At 45.3% G+C, this 25177-nt stretch overlaps 1 protein-coding gene across 1 annotated transcript in view; it reads right to left on the bottom strand.

Annotated features, from left to right (window-relative positions):
• The window catches only part of si:ch73-60h1.1 (calcium/calmodulin-dependent protein kinase type IV), an 89958-nt gene extending 65162 nt beyond the window's left edge, over positions 1-24796 (bottom strand). Inside the window, exon 1 of the mRNA XM_051935012.1 lies at positions 24164-24796. Coding sequence (XP_051790972.1) covers positions 24164-24282 — 119 coding nt within the window. The 5' untranslated portion in view covers positions 24283-24796. The remainder of the gene's footprint in view (positions 1-24163) is intronic.
• Positions 24797-25177: the final 381 nt, after the last annotated feature.

Raw genomic sequence — 25177 nt, 5'->3', positions numbered from 1 at the left:
CAGGTAAACAACCCTAAATAACAAATAAGCAACAAAGCCCACAGGGTCAATGGAACCAAAATATCCAAGAATTGAACTTCACATGGCTCTCCGTCAGGCCGGCGCGTTTCGGGACTCCACGCCTTCGTCATTGGCATGGGGGTCACGGGGGTCTGCTTGAGCCAATCCCAGACAGCACAGGGCACAAGGCAGGAACAAATCCCGGGCAGGGTGCCAGCCCACCGCAGGGCACACACACACACACACACACAACAAGCACACACTAGGGACAATTTAGAATCGCCATTGCACCTAATCTGCATGTCTTTGGACTGTGGGAGGAAACCCATGCAGACATGGGGAGAACATGCAAACTCCACGCAGGGAGGACCCTATTTGTGTCGTTTCATTTCTTATTGTCTTGTTATTAGATGCAACTGAGAAGGCAAATTTCCTGTTTTCTTGTGTAAACCTGACTAAATAAAGCAACATTGAACCAACCTTATCAAACATTTACAGGCAACTCAAAGCGCTTTCCACAGATTAAACAACAAAAACAAAGACTTACCACAAATCTACTTGGATTATTATCATTAATTAATACTGTGATCATTTCCAATAAATGTAAGGAACCTAAATACAAAATCAACCGGGTATTGTTAAGCAAAGGTCAACCACTGACGTGCAAAACAAACCTTCACGGTTATCAGGAAAAGGTTTTTTAATTAAAATATTTATACATTAAGGTTGAAAACAGACCAACCAGATCTAATTAATATATATCAAAATAAATATATGCAATATACAGTAAAAGCTCAATTATCCGTCACTCGATTAACCGAAAAAAAAACAAAACATTGCGTACGCCAGCGCCTGCCTATTACTGTCCTACTACTGGTGTGCCGTACGCTGCGAGCTCAGTATGTGGGATCAGCTCTCCCTTGTGCCAGCGCGGTGGTGTGCTGGGGGGCAGCATAAAGAAGAGGGACGCCTCACACCTGGACAAACTGGTGAGGAAGGCAGGCTCTATTATAGACACGGAGCTGGACAGTCTGACATCCGTGGCAGAGCGACGGGCGCTGAGCAGACTCTGGTCAATCATGGAGAATCCACTGCATCCACTGAACAGGATCATCTCCAGACAGAGGAGCAGCTTCAGCGACAGACTGCTGTCACCGTCCTGCTCCACTGACAGACTGAGGAGATCGTTCCTCCACCAAACTATGCGACTCTTCAATTCCACCTGGGGGGGGGTAAACGTTAACATTATACAAAGTTATTGTCTGTTATACCTGCATTGTTATCACTCTTTAATTTAATATTTTCTTTATCAGTATACTGCTGCTGGAGTATGTCAATTTCTCCTTGGGGTTAATAAAGTATCTATCTATCTATCTATCTATCTATCTATCTATCTATCTATCTATCTATCTATCTATCTATCTATCTATCTATCTATCTATCTATCTATCTATCTATCTATCTATCTATCTATCTATCTATCTATCTATCTATCTATCTATCTTGCCGACTACACTATAAGTAAGACCTATCTATCTATCTATCTATCGATCTAGTGTTCTTCCACCAGCACCACATGTCATACCATGTTTTGAAATCACAGTGCAAGTTACGCACCTTCAGTTTTAGTAGTGTTTCGTAATCTACTGTACATTGTTATGGCGGATAAACGTATGTGTGTGGTGTTGGAATTGTCGCAAAAAAACTGAAATTATTAAACATGTACGAAATGGCGAAAGTGCCACAAGTATTACTTCAATTTACAGAGTAGAAAGAATAGTGAATGATATAAAGCGTGATGCCGACAAAATTGAAAAACATATCGAAAATGGAAACCACTGACAGTACAATACAATACAATGTATTTGTTGTATAGCCCAAAATCACACAGAAGTGCCGCAATGGGCTTTAACAGGCCCTGCCTTTTGACAGCCCCCCAGCCTTGACTATCTAAGAAGACAAGGGGGAAAAACTCACAAAAAACTCGCCATGGAGCATCTAAGCAAAGACCTGGCCTTCTGATGTCCTCTGGACAGATGAATCAACAAGAGAGTTGCTCGGCAAGTATGGTAACAGTAGACACATTTGACAGCATTTCAGGAGAAGACCCTCAAACCAGCTGTGCAGCCTGGCGGTGGACATGTTCTGGTCTGGAGTCGGCATCAGGGCAGCATGAAGTCATCGAGTCAACTATGAATTCTGTGCCATATTATAAAAGTGTGTTTGAGAAGTGTTGTGGTGTGCAACATCTGCAAGTATTGGTCTATATTTTCATTATATTTTGCTGAAGACAAAACAAGATGAACTTCAATACAGGACACTTGCATGGGCAGTTTTAACATCAATGCCTCCTGTTTTCCTGAATTGTTCCAGTAATGGGAAAGGCGCTTTATAAATAAAATGTATTATTATTATTATTACTATTATTAATCAAAGCACAGTAACATCTGTTTGAACTGAGCAGCAGTTCAGGAGATGCCTCAAGCTGTGCTGATGAGTTTATAACCTGTGAAGAGATGAGCACCAGGACTAAATTGGGAACGGAAGACCTGCTGATGCTTCAAGTTGTGTCCGATTACTTTACAACCTGCAAACAGAAGGAGATGCCGTTGGACTGGAAATGGCCAAACCAGTGTACAGCTTGGGACAGGAGATTCTTAACTCTTTAATACAGGGTGGCACAGGGAAACGGGAAATTTTAAATTGACATTCAATGCACGAATAAACACATTACAAAATACATTTAGTGATGAAATGTATTGTACAGGATACGCAATTAATGATGGTAATCAATATTCATTTTACGTTTTGAAGAAAACATCATGAAGGTGTTGCTCATTTCTCCATACACATTCTAACAGCCTGTTGTGGAGATTCTGCAATGCTCGATGTCACATGTCAAGACGAATGCCAGCGATTTCCTCTTCAGTCCTCCTTTTTAGTTCAGCAATGGTTGCAGGATGTGTGCAGTACGCTTGGCTTTTAAGATGACCCCACAGGAAAAAAAAAATCAAAACAGTGAGATCTGGGGATCTCGGAGGCCATAGAATGTCACCGTTGCGTGAAATGACGTGCCTTCCAAACAATCTTCGAATAGCTGCCATCGATTGTCGGGCAGTATGCGAAGTGGCTCTGTACTGTTAAAACCACATGTTTTCGATATTCAGATGTTGTAATCGCATGAGCAGAAGGAACACGTCACATCATGACGTCCTAACTGTTAATGACGCCAAAATTCCCTTTGCACAGCAGTCCCACTATCACCATTCTTATAAAAGGCTTTCACAACAACCACTTGTTGCACACCACTCCACTGCTCCATTATAACTCATAGCAAGGGGTTCTAAACGAGGTCGCATTGGTCCCAAACAACTGCCAACCTCTCAGGGTCGCTAGTTCCAAAATTTCCCGTTTCCCTGCGTCACCCTGTAGTTTGAAAAAAACAGAGTACTTAACAAATTAAAGAGTTTGAGCAAGTTCATCCATCATATTGACAGCCAGCCAATCAGGTGTATATAACAATCATGTGTTACGAAACCCCCATGGAATTTTAAAATAAATACGATGGACTAAACAATGAGAAGACAGCGAGTGATGTCAGAAGAGGGCACCAGCAACGTGTGACCGTTAATTAATGATATTAGAAATAACATAGTATATCTCCCCAACACTAAGGATCCCCCGAAACCCCAGTACTCCATAATAAATAAATTAGAGTCTTTCACTAGGATAGATTTACCTGATTTACATAAAATAATTTCTCAAATGAAACCATCCACCTGTGCCCTTGACCCAATACCAACAAATTTTTTCAAAGAAGTATCGGGTGTGCTTATCGATAATGTTCTTGACATAGTAAATTCGTCATTAGATATGGGGGTCTTCCCAGACTGTCTTAAGACTGCGGTAGTTAAACCCCTACTTAAGAAAAATAATCTCGACCCCTCTGCTCTTGAAAATTATAGACCCATCTCTAACCTGCCTTTCTTAAGTAAAATTCTAGAGAAGGCAGTCATTATGCAGTTAAATGAGCACCTCAATAAACATGCTATTCTTGATAAATTTCAGTCAGGTTTTAGAACAAATCACAGCACAGAAACTGCACTCGTTAAAGTAGTAAATGACTTGCGGGTAAATGCAGACAGAGGCCATTTATCTGTTCTCATCCTCTTAGATTTGAGTGCCGCATTTGACACTATTGATCATAATATTCTTAAGAATCGCCTTAGTCAATGGGTGGGCCTCTCTGGCAGGGTCTTAAACTGGTTTGAATCCTACCTGGCAGGGAGAAAATTCTTTGTTAGTTGTGGTAATTATAACTCAAAGACACATGATATTCTATATGGTGTTCCACAAGGCTCTATCCTGGGTCCGCTGCTCTTCTCAATCTACATGCTTCCATTAGGTCAGATTATCTCGGGACATAACGTGAGCTACCACAGCTATGCTGATGACACACAGCTGTATTTATCAATAGCACCTGATGACCCCAAATCTCTTGATTCGCTAACACAATGTCTAACCTGTATCTCAGAATGGATGAATAGTAACTTTCTCAAATTAAATAAAGAAAAAAAACGAAATCTTAGTGATTGGCAATAATGGATACAATGAGGCTATTAGAAATAAACTGGATGCATTAGGATTAAAAGTCAAATCGGAGGTAAAAAGCTTAGGGGGTAACCATTGATTGTAATCTGAATTTTAAATCGCATATTAATAAAATCACTAGGACAGCATTTTTTCACCTAAGGAACATAGCAAAAGTTAGACCTCTTATATCATCGAAAGATGCAGAGAAATTAGTTCATGCGTTTGTCTTTAGTCGGCTAGATTACTGTAATGCACTCCTCTCAGGACTACCCAAAAAAGACATCAATCGTTTGCAGTTAGTGCAGAATGCAGCTGCTAGAATCCTTACCAGGAAAAGAAAATCCGAACACATTTCTCCAGTTTTGATGTCACTACACTGGTTACCTGTGTCATTCAGAATTGACTTTAAAATTCTGCTTATGGTTTATAAAGCTTTAAATAATCTCGCCCCGTCTTATATATCGGAATGTCTGACACCTTATATTCCAAATCGCAACCTCAGATCCTCAACTGAGTGTCTCCTTAGAATTCCAAGAGCAAAACTTAAAAGAAGTGGTGAGGCGGCCTTCTGCTGTTATGCACCTAAAATCTGGAATAGCCTGCCAGTAGGAATTCGCCAGGCTAATACAGTGGAGCACTTTAAAAAACTACTGAAAACACATTACTGTAACATGGCCTTCTCATAACTTCACTGTAATTTAATCCTGACACTCTGTATATCCAATTCATTATAATAACTATTCATTCAAAATTTGTACTAACCCCTACTCTCTCTTCTGTTTCCTTTTCCGGTGTCCTATTGGTGGTGGCTTGTGCCACCACCATCTACCCAAAGCACCATGATGTTCCAACAATGATGGATGGATTAAAAGCCAGAAGTCTGTATAACCATCAGCATCAAGTGACTCCGTGAGAACCCTAACTACAAAGAGGACTATTTCATTTATGTTAGGTAGAATGCCCAGAGGGGACTGGGCGGTCTCGTGGCCTGGAACCCCTACAGATTTTATTTTTTTCTCCAGCCTTCTGGATTTTTTTTTTTGTTTTTTCTGTCCACCCTGGCCATCGGACCTTACTCCTTTTTATGTTAACTAAGGTTGTCTTATTTTAATTTCTTATTTGTCTTTTATTCTTCTTTTCTTCATTATGTAAAGCACTTTGAGCTACTTTTTGTATGAAAATGTGCTATATAAATAAATGTTGTTGTTGTTGTTGTTGTTGTTTTGTTCTGATTGTAAGTTAAAGGATTCCATGAATATTGATTGCTAAATCTTCGACATGTTTAATTTTACGTAAGCTTTTTCTAAAGCCTATATATATCCTGACTTTACTATTAATCTAATTTCCTAGTGTTCCTTCTTCTATTTGGTATTATTATTCATGTAATAAATACCATGCTGCTTTTAACTTTCTACACTTTGTCTTTATATCTAGAGTGATATGAGGTAATAAGGTTTTATATTGAAGAGCACCCGGAGCAGTCAGGAGTTTGCCATACGCTAAGTGCTGCAAGGCTTATTAAGGCTGAGGGTGTGAGCTCCACCTAACAGTATGGAACAGACCATAAAATAAGGCATTCTTGGTTGATAAATGGCTGATAGCCAAGGATGTGGAGCCTTTGTATATACAGATATATTTAAAACATCGTATGTTGTTTGTACCAGTAAAAAATAAGTCTCTTGAATTGCTAAGAGAGTGATAAGTTGTGTCTGTATTTGCGTGGTTTAAAATGCTAGAGGTTAATCAGCTGTGTGGACGTCATTCATAGGGCAGTGTTGTTGTTAGGGTCTGTGTGTTTGTGTGTGTGTGTTAATCTTAAGGTGTGACGGTAGACCAATCCGGTAACAAACCTGATGAGTACACTTATACCTGAAGAAAATAAATAAAGGATAAGTAGAGGGAAATACCACGATAACACAAGGAGAATGTGAGATGGCCATCTGTCCAAAAGTTGAAGTTGAACCAGAAATGAACACAATAATGACCTGAAGCACACTAGCAAATCAGCCAAGGGATGGCTCAGAAAGAGGAAATGGAGGGTTATGGACTCGCCAAGTCAAAGCCCTGATTTGAATCCCATCAAAGTGTTGAGAAGGACAGGATATGCGAGAAAACCTACAAACATCTTGTAACTGAAGGAACTGTGCATGGACGAGTGGGCAGAAATTTCACCTTGTCGATGTCAGAAACTGGTGGGCAGTTATGCAAAACATCTGTAAGAAATCACTTCTGCTGAAAGTGGCAAAGCCAGCCTCTGAAACCGAGGGGGTGTTTACTTTCCCTCCATTAGACCACTATTCCATCTCTTGATATTTTGGTGGAAAAAAATGATTGAGAAGGCAAAGTTCCCCTGTGTTTTTTAATCAGATATGTCCTCTTTATCTGTAAGCACCTCCTTGCCTGTCAAATGTGTTGAAAATGTCAACTGTTGCCATGGGGTCTACTTAAGTCAAGTCAACTTTATTTATAAAGCACCTACATAAAAACTCAAAAGTGTTTACCAAAGTGTTGTACAGTAAAAGACAGCGATAATAAAAGACTGTAAATAACATGTATCATAACAGAAAGACATTTCATAATTACAGTCAACATGTATAAAGCGTAGTGGCTGTCCAATACATAAAATGCAAACCAGCAACCCTTTTAATGGAAATAAAAACCAGGGAAAAAAATGATACGTTTTCAATCAGGATTTAGTGTCTATATAAACTATAAACACAGGTTTCTGTGTTATATCTGCCTGAAGAAGGGGACTGAGTTGCCTCCAAAGCTTGCATAATCTTGTAATCTTTATGTTAGCCAATAAAAGGGTCATTTTGCTTGACTTGTCATTCCATAATGGCCAACATGGTACAACATCCTACTACTACAATCGAGATTTAAAAATGCTCAGTTTCGGAGTAGATTTAACGTGCAGCAGCCAATGGAGCAGCCACTGTAAATGCATGATCACCCCTATGGCTTCAGCCTTATCTGAGACACCCACCAAACTGCTCAAATGAGTCTTAAAGACCGAGACGGGGGAAGAGTGGCGAGCTATACCAGTGCTAAAAAGCATTTAAAGATTTATAAATGAGCAATAAAGCTTCAATTGAATCTAAACTATCAGGTAGAAGAGAATGAAAAGAGGCCAGTATGGGAGTAGCAGCTACATTTTGAACGAGCTGTAGGCGAGACAGAAGGAACTGGCTGACCGCTGTGTACAGAGAATTACAGCCAACAGTCTTAAATGGCAAAAACAGTTTTTAACAACAGAATTTACCTGTTTGTTCAGTTCAAAGCGTGGGACAAAAATGACACACAGACTCCTAGCTGATGATATCCAGTGCTGTTCCGGGGGACCACGACTACTAGTGGCCATACCAGAAACCTCGGAAGGGCCAAAAATCAACTTACAACCACTGAGAGGTGATGCGACCACCCTTGATTATCTCATTCAAATGGCACCCATCAAAGGGTGGGATACATCAGGCAGTGAGCTACCGAACACTCGGTTCTTGAAGGTGACGTGTTGGGCAAGTGTAATGATCTTTGACAAAGGCCGCATTCTGATTGCGAGATGACCGAATAAGAACATCTCCATAATGGCGGGTCTTGTGTGGTCTGATGAGGGCCTACCAAAGATGTCCAAGAAAGGACAACTGGTGAACTGGCGTCAGGTTTGGAAGAAAAATTTAAGGGTAATATAGCATTCATCATAAAGAAATATCATAAAGGGCTAAAAAATGTTGGAAATCAGATACCAGTCAAGTGAGCAACAAAATGTATGGAAAGATGACTAAGAAGTCAGTAGATGTCCTGTAAAAAAACAGAATGGACATTTGGTATATGTACAGAAATTTCCAGGTTGGTGGCTCAACTGAAAGGTATAAGAAGAACCTGAAAATAAAGTACCGTATATACTCGTGTATAAGTTGGGTCTTGAAACCTGAAAAATTCATCATAAAATCAGACCCTGACTTATACGCCCGTTCAAAAATACAAGATTAAAATTTTTTTTTACATCTTCTTGTCTCCTCCAATCTCACACCAGTTTCTCAGACGCATCGAATTTTGTTGCAGCAGCGCAGTTTCCAATTTCTTTTGCCACTCGAACGACTTTTAATTTAAAACCAGCTTCATATTTTCTTCAGATCGAATGTTCCATCATAGATAACAGATGCTCTTACGATAAAGGTGTATGAGGGGGTGAGATATAAAAAACACAAAACAGTGCAAACGTCGCTTTGGAATAGTTCGGGTATTACCGTGTGGTCACGTTGGCACAATACATAGAAAATAAAAAGGCCATGTGCTCCGTGGTTACTCTCTCAGGTGGGCGTTTGCATATTGTAATCTATTGGACCAATACTGGGAGTTTTCCGCATTCGACTTATACGACCGACATTATACAGTACAATACCGGAAATTATATGGTAACATCAAGCCCCGACTTATATGTGGGAGAACTTAAACGCAAGTATATACGGTAATAGACTTTAATTTTACACTAGCCGTCCCCTGTGGCTTCGTTTGCGAAGTAGTGAAACAGGACAATAAGGAGGGCCCCTCCCAGCTCTCTACTCCTGATGTCACTCTTCCCCCTCCCCTCGGCCTGCAGCCTCCGTCTCAGAGTAGTGCAAATATATCACTCCTGCAAGCGAACTATGGACCCACTATATCACAGGTACACTCCACGAGGCTGGTGCGTGAGTGAGGAGGGAACTCAGCCCGCTGCGTGTCACTCGGATTTGCGCAAATAAATCGGTACCGCAAGCGAACTCTGATACTTAGCATGATGAGAGAAGTCGCAAAATCAACCGGAATGTTCAAGCAAATTCTAGAAATAAGCCCGATCTAAATCTGTTAAGCAGTTCTCTCCTTCGATAGCTAAGTGGAGGTATGGTACTGTGACGATGCAAGTTCCACTTCATGCTCCCATCTCCGTTTTTGGGAGCTTTTCAACCCGACACCATCGGATGAGCTGATCAGTGAAGACACAACGACCAAGCTAGAGGATGGTGCAAGAAAAAAGTGCAAGAGTGCTTTTACTCAAAAACAGTCAAAACAAAGCGTTCAAAGAAAGAGTGCAGTGCTTCAAACATTATTAAATAAATAAATAATCCATTAACACTAGAATTACCAGAGCCTACGAAAAAACTCGCAGATCCATCCCACCTTAAATCACTTCGCACTTCTCCGTCTCTCTCTTCTGTCCTGTAAATGTGTTGATAAGCAGCAAGCAGCCTGCTATCACATCCCCAACCCTGCACAGTTTTCTCAGCTCAAGTCTGTTTACCTGTGTGTCAGTTGCTTAGAATTGTATAGAGTGAGAAGTCAAGCAAAATGACACCTTTTATAAATACTATATCGTTATGTGGAACACTTGCATTTCATGTGTGTTCCGTGCCTACAACGATCTATGTAAAACAGAAACGTTTTTCATCTTTTAGTAATAACTAGACATTTAGCCCGTTACAATAACGGGCGCTAGAAAAGTAGTCCATAAACATTAGTAGGAACAGTTTATATTAAATGGCAAGGGACCTTTTACCTCATTAAATTTTTTTCCGTAAAATGCCTGTAATTTTCTCTGACAGTAATACTGGCTTTGCTGTCCGTAATATGCGTTTAATTTTCTGTCACAACGGTGGGCAATCAGCAGATTCTCCCCAGCAACTGATGTAATGTGCGTGAAACTAAATCAACTTTTACAAGTCATTGTATTGTAATATCATGAAAATTCGTATATTTAGGAAAACCCCTTCAGTGACTGACACTTTACACTTTACCAGGCCAAGCTTCTTAATCGCAAATCTGACATCCTCAGAGTGAACACTTGCACAACAATGGGGAAGCTGGTCTCCGTGTCCCAGTACCCGATTGGATTTTTCGTGTTTTATGTTTTAGGTCTTACCTCATTTACCGAAATCCGATTGGATCTGCCGCGCGATATTTTATAGGTCCCGCCCTCTCTGTCTTGTGTGACCCGTCAGGTGGCCTTTGAAGCATCTGCTTTGAAGCATCGCACCGTGCCCTGCGCATGCGCACTTCACCAGAAGACACACATACGGACACTGGACGCACACAGGGGTTTTATTAAAGAGGATTGGCAAAATGTAGACATGAAGTTTATAATGTGTGAAGCCTGAATTCCAAATATCAAAGAAACACTTTCACAAAAGGTACAAATATAACAGAACAAGTGCACTTTTATTCAAAAATGTAACTGCAGAAAAACAACCCGCGTTAGGGTGCGACATTGACACGCATTTGCTGTGATCGCTTTGGTGGTGCAACGGTATCCGCTGTTGACTGGTAATCTAAACTTCACGGGTTCGATCCCGGACGAGTCTGTTTTGAGAAGTGAGCTGCACATATTCTTACTATTTTAGAATAAAAACATACATTTGATTCCAGTCTGTAACAGCCGCTGTGATTTATGATACTTGTAAATGTTAGCTTTGGTTTTTCTTTAAATTCAGTTTTATTCTCTCAGTCACGTTCCCAATTCCCCCCCCTACCCCTTGCATTTGACACTGCTGTTTTCACATAAACACGCGCTACAACAGAGGTCAACTCAGATCATGACGACTGTTCTACATCGGAGCAAGAATGTACTTTTGCCATCGCTGTACTTTGTATATGTACAGTTGTGCTTGAAAGTTAGTGAACCCTTTAGAGTTTTCTATATTTCTGCATAAATATGACCTGAAACATCATCAGATTTTCACTCAAGTCCTAAAAGTAGATAAAGAGAAACCAGTTAAACAAATGAGACAAAAATATTATACTTGGTCATTTATTTATTGAGGAAAATGATCGAATATTCCATATTTGTGAGTGGCAAAAGTATGTGAACCTCTAGAATTAGCAGTTAGTTTGAAGGTGAAATTCGAGTCCGGTGTTTTCAATCAATGGGATGACAATCAGGTGTGAGTGGGCACCCTGTGTTATTTAAAGAACAGGATCTATCAAAGTCTGCTCTTCACAACACGTTTGTGGAAATGTATCATGGCACAAACAAAAGAGATTTCTGAGGACCTCACAAAGAGAGTTGATGATGCTCATCAGGCTGTAAAGGAAAACTCCAATGACCATAATTCCCTGCTGGCATTCGGGGCACCTCCATGCTGCAGGGAGGGTTCCACCTGGCAGCCTGGGGGTATTGGCCGGGATGAAAGGCTGGCCATATCCCACAACGTATATTATTTATTTTTTGTGTATTATTACTGAACCGGACTCGGACATATTGAACTCTTATTTTGATGTAAACAATCTGGAAAGCGAAAGACAGGTGACTGACATCAGCTGGCCAGTATCCAGCTAATTGTAGTGGTGAACACGCTTATGTAGCTAACGGTAGAATGGTAACGTTCGCCCTGGGAAGACTACACAGGCGTAGATCCGTGGCTACTGGACTTCATCAAGCGACATGGCGTGTTGGCAGACACTGTGGATTACCAGCCACTCGAGTATTTCAAGCAGTTTTTTTTTTCCAGAAAGTGCCATTCAGCTTATGAGTGATGAGTCAAGTCAAGTTGGGCAGCATGCACTGGTACAGCACGTTGCCGCACCCACTACACGACGAAGCAGCTCAGGATTCCGGTTGACAACCACCCAGGCAGACATGCGGTCCAGTCCCACCCTCCAGAAATGACCCAGCCAGGTGTTACGTGGGTGACCCCTTGGCCTGGTCCAGCCACTTGGGTCCCCAACAATGAGGATCTTACAAGCTGGGTCACCCTCAGGGGAAATGCGCCACATGGCCGTAGTGCTGTAACTGACGCTCCCTCACAATGCAGGTCATGTGCCTCATTCAGGACTCCATGAGCAACACAAAGTCAAACCAACGGTACCCAAGGATTTTCCGGAGAGACACGGTACCCAAGTAGTCCAGTCTTCATCTCAGGTCACTGGATAGCTTCCATATCTCACAAACAGGAAGCACCAGGACTCTAAAGACTTGGACCTTCGTCCTTTTGCAGATATCAGGAGCACCACACACCCCTTTCCAGCGACCTCATGACCCCCCATGTTCTTCCAGTCCGTCTACTGGCTTCATAGGAAGAGTCACCAGAGACGTGAATGTCACTGCCAAGGTAAGTAAACCTAATTTTTTGAGTGATGAGACAAACAGGTATGGAATAAGGATGTGAATTTACATGCTGTTGGGGCTCATGGGAAATAAAACAGAGTGACATTTGTCACAAATAAGTAATTTATACTGATTTATGTGTGAAACCATTGCTTTTTAGAAAACTGACTGTTTCGGAGAAATATTCAGGCCTGGAACAAAAGGAAAAAAAAAAAATTACCCCTAAAGAGTTATTAGATACAATGAACAGCTCTTCTCCTGCCTGATAACTGATTTGTCCTGTTAGAGGATGCTTCATTCTTTAATAAAATGTTAAATTTCTACCACACAGGTTCATGGGTGTCCAAAGCTCAGTGATACGAGTGGACAGCGAAGGCTACCCCGTCTGGTCCGATCCCACCGAACAGCTACTGGAGCACAGACTCATGGAAAATGTAATGCTGGCAGTGGAAGAACATACAGTGCATCAGACAGCTTGCTGCACGGTCGCCGACCGGTCAGAGCATCCGAGCGGACCCCTGTCCTACGATGAGCACGTGAGCATCAGACCTGGAACATGGAGCAATGGAAAGAGGTGGCCTGATCTGATGAATCACGTTTTCTTTACGATCACGTGGACAGCCGGATGTGTGTGCGTCGCTTATCTGGAGAAGAGATGGCAGCAAGATGCATTATGGGAAGAAGGCCAGCCGATGAAGGCAGGGTGATACTTTTGGGCAGCGTCCTACTGGGAAGCCTCAGGTATGCTGGCATTCATGAGGATGTTAGTTTGACACGTGCCACCTACTTGTTGCACACCACGTAACACCCCTTCATGGTGATGGTATTCCCTGATGGCAGTGGCCTCTTTTAGCAGGAATGGTTTGAGGAACATGACAAAGAGTTCAAGGTGTTGACAGATTTCCAAGATCTCAAGTTGGTCAAGCATCAAGAACCAATCCATGGTGGTCCAACCTCACAGGACTTAGAGGGTGTGCTGCTAACATCTTGGTGCAGATACCACCAGTCACCTTCAGAGGGCTTGTGGAGTCCACGTCTCAATGGGTCACAGCTGTTTGGGTGGCACGAGGAGGACCGTCACAATATTTGGCAGAAGATTTTAATGTTGTGGCTGATGTATGTATGTGTGTATGTTGCTGATTCTCTTTTTTTATTCTTGTTATTATTCTTTTTATTTCTGTCGTTTCTTCTCGCACATAACCAGGCCAGGTGGCACAAATTTATTCTGCACTGCACTGCTGTGTGGTTTTGAATGACTAAAAAAGGTAATCTTGAACCGTGATGTTATTCTCCCTTACAGCGCCTTTCACAGTAAGCACCCATTATAACGTCCATGACTCTGCAGGGGAGACGAATGTAGAGCAGTGATGCCCGCCTGTCACCCTGCCACGTCCCAACTCCAGTGCCAGCACTGCACCATCCTGCTCGGATTTCATCTGGGAGCTTTGAAAGCGAAACACGCAGCACCCATCTGGGTTTGTTTCCGAGCTTATCTCAGTCGCAATGATCTCTCAAGTGACCCGTTTAAAAATGCACAGGAAAAACACAAATAATCCAGACCCCCCCTCCTGCCCCCTTCTCCCAACCCCCTTTCAGCATCTCCCAGGAATGAAATCTGCATCTGCTGGATTTTCTGCAAAGGAGATTAAAGTAGAGGCTGTGCTGGGTGGCCCAGTGATATCAGACAGGTGGGTCACTCCTAGAGTGCTCCATGGTCTCATCGGCCAACGCCTGCTGCTGCCACTCACCAAGTAACACACCCGGGTAAGCCATTTAGAAGTTGTGATATCCCTAAGTGAGCAAAGAAAGGCCACCTCAGTGTCACAAAGCCCACTGTGCGGCTCACAGCACCCCCCTGTGAGAAGGCGGATGAACCTTTCATTTGCAGAGAGTGCCTTCCATTGCCTTTATTTACCTATTGTGCATCCATCCATCCATTATCCGACCCGCCGAATCCGAACACAGGGTCGCGGGGGTCTGCTGGAGCCAATCCCAGCCAACACAGGGCAGGAACCAATCCCAGGCAGGCTGCCAACCCACCGCAGGACACACACAAACACACCCACACACACACACTAGGGCCAATTTAGAATCGCCAATGTGCCTAACCTGCATACAGTACTGTGCAAAAGTGTGAAAAAATGCTGTAAACAAAGAGTGCTTTCAGAAATATAAATGATTGTTTATTGTTATCAATTTACAAAATGCAAAATGAGCGAACAAAAGAAAACTCTAAATCAAATCAATATTTGGTCTTCCTACCTTTTGCCTTCAAACCAGCATCAGTTCTTAGAGGTCCACTTGCACAAAGTCAGAGATTTTGTAGGATTCTAGTCAGGTGTCTGATCAACCAATTCTACCAAACAGGTGCTGATGATCATCAATGTCACACGTAGGTTGAAACACAGTCATTAACTGAAACAGAAACAGCTTCAAACTGGGTGAGGAACAGCCAAACTCTGCTACCAAGGTGAGGTTGTGGAAGACAGTTTCATGTCATGGTGAGATTGAGCACAGCAACAAGACACAAGGTAGTTCTACTGCATCAGCAAGGTCTCTCCCAGACAAAGATTTCAAAGCAGACTGGGGTTTAAAGATGTGCTGTTCAAGCTCTTTTGAAGAAGCACAAAGAAACGGGCAACGTTGAGGATCGTAGACGCAGTGGTCAGCCAAGGAAACTTAGTGCAGCAGATGAAAGACACATCAAGCTTATTACCCTTCGAAATCAGAAGATGTCCAGCAGTGCCATCAGCTCAGAACTGGCAGAAACCAGTGGGACCCAGGTACACCCATCTACTGTCCAGAGAAGTCTGGCCAGAAGTGGTCTTCATGGAAGAGTTGCAACCAAAAAGCCATACCTCCGACGTGGAAACAAGGCCAAGCGACTCAAGTATGCACGAAAACATAGGAACTGGGGTGCAGAAAAATGGCAGCAGGTGCTCTGGACTGAGGAGTCAAAATTTGAAATATTTGGCTGTAGCAGAAGGCAGTTTGTTCGTCGAAGGGCTGGAGAGCAGTACAATAATGAGTGTCTGCAGGCAACAGTGAAGCATGGTGGAGGTTCCTTGAACGTTTGGGGCTGCATTTCTGCAAATGGAGTTGGAGATTTGGTCAGGATTAATGGTGTTCTCAATGCTGAGAAATACAGGCAGATACTTATCCATCATGCAATACCATCAGGGAGGCGTATGATTGGCCCCAAATTTATTCTACAGCAGGACAACGACCCCAAACATAGAGCCAAAGTCATTAAGAACTATCTTCAGCGTAGAGAAGAACAAGAAGTCCTGGAAGTGATGGTATGGCCCCCACAGAGCCCTGATCTCAACATCATCGAGTGTGTCTGGGATTACATGAAGAGACAGAAGGATGTGAGGAAGCATACATCCACAGAAGATCTGGGGTTAGTTCTCCACGATGTTTGGAACAACCTACCAGCCGAGTTCCTTCAAAAACTGTGTGCAAGTGTACCTAGAAGAATTGATGCTGTTTCGAAGGCAAAGGGTGGTCACACCAAATATTGATTTGATTTAGCTTTCTCTTTTGCTCATTCACTGCATTGTTGATTGATGAAAATAAATGATTAACACGTCCATTTTTGAAAGCATTCTTTGTTTACAGCATTTTTTCACACCTGCCTAAAACTTTTGCACAGTACTGTATATATAGATGTCCGAGGACCTTGCTCCAACGGGATGCCTGGAGATGGGAAAGACCGGGAGAAGCGCTATATCTCCCTCCCCAGAACGCAAGAGGGCGACCTCCCTGGATTGTATGGGGTCCACAGAGCATAGAAGCTCAACCTTATGGGAGGACGTGGCCACCACCAGGGGGCGCCCAGACAGCTCCAGAACTGTGGAAGTGCTGCCGGTTGTTAATTGAGGAGCACCTGGAGTACTTCCGGGTGCTCTATAAAAGCGGCCACCTCACTCCATTCCAAGAGCCGGAGTGGGACGGAGCTTGCGAGAGAGGAGTGGAGGCGGCAGAAGAGAGAGAAAAAGAGCATAATTGTGGCTAGTGTGTGCACTGTGGGTTGGGCTGAAAATAAAATGTGTGTATTTTGGAACATTTGGAGTCTATACATATATACTGTCACGCACAAGCACATGGGGAGCGGCTTAAGGACCCAACGGGCGCCGCGACAAGTCGTGTCAGGGGACAATGGCGGGGTACTAACCCCTCTCTCTATCTCTCCAGAAAGAACGAAGCACCGCCGCCATGACTGTACCCGGAAGACCATTGATTCCACCCACTTCCGGGTTCCTTTCTTTCCTCTGGTCCCCTCCTGATGACGTCAATTACCCATCTACCATCACGACTACCCCATCAATTTCATCACTTCCTGTCCATCACTATAAATTGTCCACCAGCCATTTTTTGTTGTTGCTTGTCTGTAGTGGAATTTACTGACAGAAACCCTTTGATTTTACAGTATACGGGGCCTAAAAACCCCAAACCTTTACAATTGTCTTTGTATTTCTTTACAGTGGCGTAGCCGGCAGGATAAAGCACTGAAGAAATGACAGAAGGGCAAGACCTAAATGCGGTCCTGACCACCATGGCTAATGAGCTGCAGGCTCTAAAGGTGGACCAGGCCACTACGAAAGTGGAGTTGGCTGAGACCCGAAGATGGCTGGTGGCGGCAGAAGCAGTGAAACCGGAGCCCACTCGGCCTCCACCACCTCCTATTGTACCGCTCTCTGAGGCAGACGACATAGAGTCGTATATATGTCGGTTTTCGAGAGGACTGCCTCTCGAAACCAGTGGCAGAGGTCGGAGTGGGAGTCTATTCTGGCTCCGTACTTGAAGGGGCCCGCGCAGCACAATCCGCCCAATATGACCTCCTTAAGACCGAGATCTTCAAATGCTACGGCGTAACCTCGGGTCAGCAGGCGAGAGAATGGTGGCTATGGAAGTTTGACCCCAACAGCCCAGCGACAGCCCAGGCGTTCAAGTTCTGGGGAAAGCATGGCCGCTGGCTAAGGCCAGACGTCAACCAGGGCCCTCCAGGTGGTTGAGCAGGTAGCCTGTGAGGGGTTGGTTAATGCCATGCCAGAATATCTTGCCCAGCAGGTCTGGAGGCATCCATATAAGGATATGAATGGTCTTTTGGAGGTTCTGGAGCGACAACTGGCAGTTGCCCAACTCGGGGGGTCGGAGAAGCCTGTTTGCGGGGTCCGACACTTTGAAGGCGTTACAGGATTTGATGGCACAGAGTGGTCATTAATGGTGTGCAGGTGACAACAATTTCATAAGCGCTCCACCATTGTGGCTTGTTCAGGAGGGTCGCACTTCTCAAGAAAGGCCACCTTAAGGCTCGTTTGAGCTTTGCCAGAATGCACCTTGAAGATTCTGATGCCAAGTGGAAAAAGGAACTTATGGTCAGAGGAGACCAAAATCAAACTCTTTGGCCTCAACACCAAACGGTACACCAATGCAGCTCACCATCCACAACACACCATACCTACAGTTAAGCATGGAGGGGGCAGCATCCTGTTGTGGGGGGCCTGGGGCTCTCGTTAGGGTAGAAGGAAAAATGGATGGGGCAAAATGCGTCAAATTCTTGAGGAAAACCTGCTACTCTCTGCCAGAAAGTTGATGATGGGCAGAATGTTCACCTTTCAACATGACAATGACCCGAAGTACACAGCAAAACTGACCACCCGGTGGCTGAAGAAGAAAAAAGTGAATGTCCTGGTGTGGCCAGTCAGAGCCCAGAGCTAAATCACACTGAAAATCTGTGGAAAGATTTGAAGATAGCAGACCACCAACGCTCACCATCCAATGTGAGTGATTCCAAGAATGGGGGGCAAATATTACTCAATCTAGGTGTGCAAAGCTGATAGAGAAGTATCAAGAGACTCAGGGCTGTCATTAAAGCAAAAGGGGGGGTCAACAAAATGACACTGACATTGGGGGGGGGGGGTGATCCTTTATTAATCTCAGTAGGTCTTGTTTTTGATTTTTTAATAATTTTTCTGAACTGTAGCTGTGATATCTTTCTCTTGGATGTTAGAGGTGGCATTGAGTAAGTAAAGCTGGGAAGAAATATTAGTTTGTGTGTTTACATTTAAGGCTGTAAAGCAAATAAAATGGAAATATTTTGAAAAGGGGGATTCTTTTCTATACCCGCTATATTTTTCAATAAATCATATAGTGCCTTTCACTCCTGATTTATCCAGCTAAATTCTTGAAAGCCACCGCATGGCAGCACTAAAAACCCTGAGGAGTGATGAACACCATGGAGGGGCACCGTAAACAGTAACGACTGATTGCCTGATTGATTCTGTCAGACTCAGGGAGGCTGGGGCTCAGTTGCCCCTCCAACCTTCTGGAGGCACCAGGCAGGCTGGGTGGTCTGACGGTGGCCGAGGTCATCAGCTTCACTGGGAGTCACTTAAGTTCCCTGAGCTCAGATGGGAGAATCAGCTGCACTAAACCCACAAAGCCCCGTGTAGTGGGATTCTCAATGAAAAGCAGCTGTGTGTGTATTTTAAAGAGCCTTATTCTGGCTGGGGGTCCGGGTGAGCTGTCTGATATACTCACCTCCACTCAGATACTTCATTTTTTATATCACAATAAAGCGCCTTTCAAATGATGCTAAGGCTGGGAAACAGAGCTAACCAGGAAGCCAGAGAGTAGCCATATAGCGCCACACTTTGGCCACTGGCAGCACTGCAAATCACCCACAGTGAGGCATTACTCGGCAGGAGAGGTCACCTACAGGCCTGCGTGATGAGGAGCCACCTGGCAGAAGAGCCCGGCGGCCGCCTTGCTGCTCCATCTTCAGTTTCCACAGCGGCTCCAGGGATGCTCTGGCCCCGTGTTCCCCTCTTAATGAGGGCTGACTCGTTCAGGCTGACCTCTAATTACATTCTGCACTCTTCCTGTGCTCCACGGTTTCCTCCCACAGAGATGGTTTCCAGGGACACCCAGACACTTCTTCCAAAACAACAGGCGCTGCTCTAAACCCCCCCCCAACACCAATCCCCAGACCCCCCTAGGCGAGGGACAGCAGAACTCACGGCAATTGCATCCTGGTGAGGAGCTGCCAGACGGAGGGAGCCAGCCAAGGTGGGCGGAGTCAGAGAATGAGGCAGGGAAAATCTGGATTGGCTCCACCCACACCCATCACTCTTCAGTTCTAAGGTACAAACTGAAATAAAGCTCATCAGCCAGCTGCTAACAAAGCCCTAAGCCCACTTTGCTTCTACTGGTGGGGTCTTCTGATCTGCTGTGTCAGTCATCGCAGATTAAATAAAGAAATCAAGAAACACACAAGAGACACCAACTACCAACCACCACCTGGCACACCTCCAAGGGACAGTTCAATCAGCCTGCATGCTATATAGCGCCTTGCATGGTAATGATAATGAGCTGCTCGCCAGCACAGCCTGCCCTCCCCTTCATTTTCTCTGTTTAATCAAAGTGGACCAAAGGTTTACAAATCTATACAGGCAGGTGCAGCGTAGTCAAGTTGGTATGGCTTTGAGGCTGCGGGTTCAACTGCCTGACACTGCGTGCGAAAAATGAGCAACATCCCTGCCACCCTGGATCTGCAACAGTTTGCACAATCGCATACACCGGCGTAACAGATCAGTGGGTGATGCCATCTCTCTCGCCCTGGGGCACTAGGAGAACCAAACACATCTTTTGTCAGGTTGGTCTTCAACAGCACTGTGCCCTCCAGCCTGGTGCTTAAGCTCAGACACCTTGGTGTGAGCAGCTCCCTCTGTGGTTTGACTTCCTGACAAATAGACGTGTCTGATATTTTGAATATAATTTGGTACTTTGTTGGTGATCCTGGCCCCCTGTAAGTGACACATTTCAAACATACACATGTGGCATACCGTTTTAGACTATCTCAAGGTCCGCGATTACAAATTCAACGTTATTTTGATCCTTTATTAGGGGTCTAACCCCAGGGTCTCAAAACCGGCCCGGGTGACGAGGTCGGCCCACTCGGCCCAATATTCATTGTCAGTCAGTCATTATCCAATCCGCTATATCCTAACACAGGGTCATGGGGGTCTGCTGGAGCCAATCCCAGCCAGCACAGGGCGCAAGGCAGGAACAAATCCCGGGCAGGGCGCCAGCCCACCACATCTCTATATATAAACTGCTGAAAAAAATTAAAGGACCACTTTGAAAACCCATCAGATCTTAATGGGAGAAAAAATCCTGCTGGCTCTCTGTACTGCTACAGCCTGATATGGTGATGTGTGAGGAACGAAAGGATGGAAATGAAAATGATCAACCAACAGAGGGACACCCCGAAAATCAAAGGGAACAAGGTGTTCTAATGGATTAAGGTCAGGCGAGTGAGTGTGTGTGTGTGTGGGGCAGTCAATGGTATCAATTCCTTCAGCACATGAGGCTGGGCATTGTCGTGTATCAGAAGGAACCAGCATATGGTCTGACGATGGGTCCAAGGATTTAATGCTGATACATAATGACAGTCAAGGGGCCCACCGTTGTCTAGCCTGTAGAGGTCTGTGTGTCCCTCCATGGATATGCCTCCTCCCCAGACTGACCATCACTGACCCACCACCAAACTGGTCATGCTGAACGATGTTACAGGCAGCATGACATTCTCCACGGCTTCTCCAGACCCTTTCACGTCTGCCACATGTGCTCTCATCTATGAAAAGCAAAGGGCGCCAGTGGTGGACCTGCCAATTCTGGTATTCTATGGCAAATGCCAATCGAGCTCCACAGTGCCAACTATAGGACGTCGGGCCCTCAGGCCACTCTCATGAAGTCTGTTTCTGATTGTTTGGTCAGAAACATTCACACCAATGTTCTGCCTGCCTGCTGGTGGTCATTTTGTAGGTTCTGCCAGTGCTCATCCTGTTTCTCTTTGCCCAAAGGAGCACATACCGGTGGGTCCTGCGGATGGGTTAAGGACCTTCTACGAGGGGCCCTGTCCATCTCTCCTAGAGTAACTGTATGTCTCCTGGAATCTCCTCCATGCCCTTGAGACTGTGCTGGGAGACACAGCAAACCTTCTGGCAATGGCACGTGGTATTGATGGTGCCATCCTGGAGAAGTTGGACTACCTGTGCCAGCTCTATTGGGTCCAGGTATGGCCTCATGCCACCAGTAGTGACGCTGACTGTAGCCAAATGCAAAATGAGTGACAAAACAGATGAGGAGGGAAAAATGTCAGTGGCCTCCCTCTACCTGTTAAACCATTCATTCCTGTTTTAGGGGTCATCTCAGTGTTGCCCCTCTAGTGCACCAAAGCAGCCGAAACTGATGAACAAGCCCCTCTGCTACTTCACTGAGCAGATCAACAGCCCACAAGTGCCACTGACTTGATGCGATACTCGCATTAAAAAGGGATCCTTTCATTTTTGTGAGCAGTTTATATAAAATCCAACGTCTGTCTGTCTGCTTTCACAAGAGAACTACTTAACGGATTTAGATCGAGTTTTTTTGTAGAATTTTCTTGAACATTCTGGTTGATTTGGCAACTTCTCTCATCGCACTGAGTATCATTTGTTCACTTGCAGGAGCGATTTATTAGCGCTACTCAGACAGAGGCTGCGGGATGAGGGGAGGGGGCGGGGCCTCAGGAGTAGGGAGGGAGGCGGGGGCTCAGGAGTGGGGAGGGAGGCAAGGCCCCAGGACTGGGAAGGGAGGCGGGGCCTCAGGAGTGGGGAGGGAGGCCGGGCCTCAGGAGTAGGGAGGGAGGCGGGGGCTCAGGAGTGGGGAGGGAGGCAAGGCCCCAGGACTGGGAAGGGAGGCGGGTCGTCAGGAGTGGGGAGGGAGGGCCGCGAGGCCTCAGGAGTGGAGAGGGAGGTGGGGCCTCAGGAGTAGGGAGGGAGGCGAGGCCTCAGGACTGGGAAGGGAGGCGGGGCCTGAGGAGTGGGGAGGGAGGCGGGGGCTCAGGAGTGGGGAGGGAGGCAAGGCCCCAGGACTGGGAAGGGAGGCGGGGCTTCAGGAGTGGGGAGGGAGGGCTGCGAAGCCTCAGGAGTGGAGAGGGAGGTGGGGTCTCAGGAGTAGGGAGGGAGGCGAGGCCTCAGGACTGGGAAGGGAGGCGGGGCTTCAGGAGTGGGGAGGGAGGCAGGGCCTCAAGAGTAAGGAGGGAGGTGGGGCCTCAGGAGTAAGGAGGGAGGCGGGGCCTCAGGAATAGGGAGGGAGGCGGGGCTTCAGGAGTAGGGAGCCAGGCAGGGTCCTCTTCACTGTCCTGTTTCACATCTATGCAGGTGGAGCCGTGGGGGACGGCTAGTATCTTATAAATCTTTTTTCTTCTGCTCACATGCACAGCAGACGCAATGCTAGATTAAGCACAGGGGTTCACCAGATAGAACTTCCAGTTAAGCAGAATGACATAAGAGAGATTGAAACAACTGGAAAGCGTGCGGTCAGACTGTGAGATGCTGTAACGGTGTGCTGTTTCTATCTGTTAAGTCAGCATGGAATCATATCCTCATTTAAGCACCGTGGCCTTATTTGGAATTGTAAGTTCGTGTAAGGAGGGCCCTGCACGTGAAGTAAAAGTATAAAGCCTTGGAACATTGCCCAGAACATCTTTGAAGCCAATGAACGGATGGGAGACGCCATCATCTGTTCCCGAAAATGCCTTCCACTGCTCCACAGACTCTACGCCTTGGACCTCCACCAACGGACTGGGTTTTGTCATTGGCTTCATTCGTCTGTTATGCAGCGTAAGTTGACTTTAAACAAAGCTAAGTTATTTCTCTTGTGTGATTTCTTACCACCGTATCACTGGGGAGGGGTATGTCCTTTTTATATTAAAGTTGGGTTATGTAACATACCACAATTACGAAAGACCTAATTCCCAGGTAGCTAGCGCCCCCTGCTGGACACAATGACTCCTTCTGACTGGCCCCTTTTTATAGGGAACCCGGAAGGGTTCCAAGTGCACAATAAGCTTCTTCTGGCCGGAAGTGCTACCAAATAGGGCCCTGAAAACGTCCACGCGCCCCCTGGCGGTGGTCACGGGCCCCAACAGGGTTAAGCTTTTATGCTCATGACCCGTGGCCCCGCTGTAAACCAACTCTGTCGGCTTAAATGGTCTTGAAAATACTCTCTCCCCAAGTGCTTCCATAATCAGGGCATCCTGGCCGGGTAAGAACCCCGACTAACCGCCACATATGATCTAAGCTCAAGGTTGCGACCAAACAAAACGTCTAAAACAGTGAGCGCGCCTGCATACTTTCTGAATCCACCGTACAATAAACCCCAAGGAGATCATTTAGAATGATCTCAAAATGCAGTGGCTGACATCACCTTCCAAAACTCCGTTATGCGAATTAAGTAAAATGTTGCCCTCCATCCGTTTCATAAATTATCCCACTTTTAGGTTTAATGCTCACATTCAGATTTTTGATTCTGGAGCTCTTTTCAGAATAAGATTAAGTAAACCGCCACGCCATTTCCGTTCTCAGCAGCACAACCAGATGTACGTAACAGACTCGCGTAGGACACCATCGCCACCCCATGTTCCCCCTTCGCTCCACTTACCTCCCCAATTCTGGGCCCATTGTGAAGAAGTCTTCAAGCGGCGCATCCCTGCGTGAGCCGTCCACCCAGTACTCCACGGCTCCGGTCCCAGAACGCGGAGTGGGCGTGCTGGCCGGCATTTGAAAAAGAGCGGAGGGGAGCGCAGCAGAACTCGTGTCCTTCAGCACCAGACAGACGGGACAGCTCCGCGACAGGACACTCACGTCACCTACAGCAACTCGGAGAAGCGTCGCATCAGCGACAGCCGGCGGGAATCCTCTCGTTTAAACAAAGCAAAGTGGAAGCGGACAAACTCCAGATGTGTGGACAGCCGATGTTTTACAGTTGCGGGGCTGCCACATTGGCACACGCCGCCGCAGCTCTCCAATGACAACTTCTCCCCTCCTCTGATGTTGTTGCCTGATCTCGGCTAGAAAGAAAACGGAGGCTTCGCTGCTTGTAGACGCTGAAAAAATGTGTCATTAAACGACAAACGACGACTCCTCCATCTAACGGACGGTGGAAGTCTACAAACTTACACGCCAACTGAGTACAGTATAATAACAGCAGCCGCCGCCGCCTGCCGCCAGCTGAGTGAACAGGCAGACGAACCGCGGAGCAGCTTTAAATAAAGAGCCACCACCTCCTGCCCGAGCCGCCCAATAGCGAGCAAGATCCGGGCAGGTGCTGTCAGCTTATTGGGTGAGAGCCTCGTCGATCATCGATGTGAGGGTGGGACTCCCGTGGAATGACTACAGCTGCTCGTTAAAGCTCGCCATCTAGCGGACAAATCCGGAATAGCTCATTTTTAATAGAGCGGAGAATTTGAGTGGGACCACACATTACTTGTAAAGAATCTCGTAGAAAAAATTAAAAATTGAATTTGAAGGATTTTGAAATGTTAATTTTAAATCTAAAACTTTAAAACTTCAATATTGGATAATTCAAAAGTGAAAATGTGCTCAGTTCATTATTTTAGGCAGACAGATAGATATGAAAGGCACTATTTGATAGATAGATAGATAGATAGATAGA

The sequence above is a fragment of the Erpetoichthys calabaricus genome, chromosome 12, assembly GCF_900747795.2.
Source record: "Erpetoichthys calabaricus chromosome 12, fErpCal1.3, whole genome shotgun sequence".
Lineage (NCBI taxonomy): Eukaryota > Metazoa > Chordata > Cladistia > Polypteriformes > Polypteridae > Erpetoichthys > Erpetoichthys calabaricus.
This window is presented reverse-complemented; position numbering and strand designations above follow the sequence as displayed.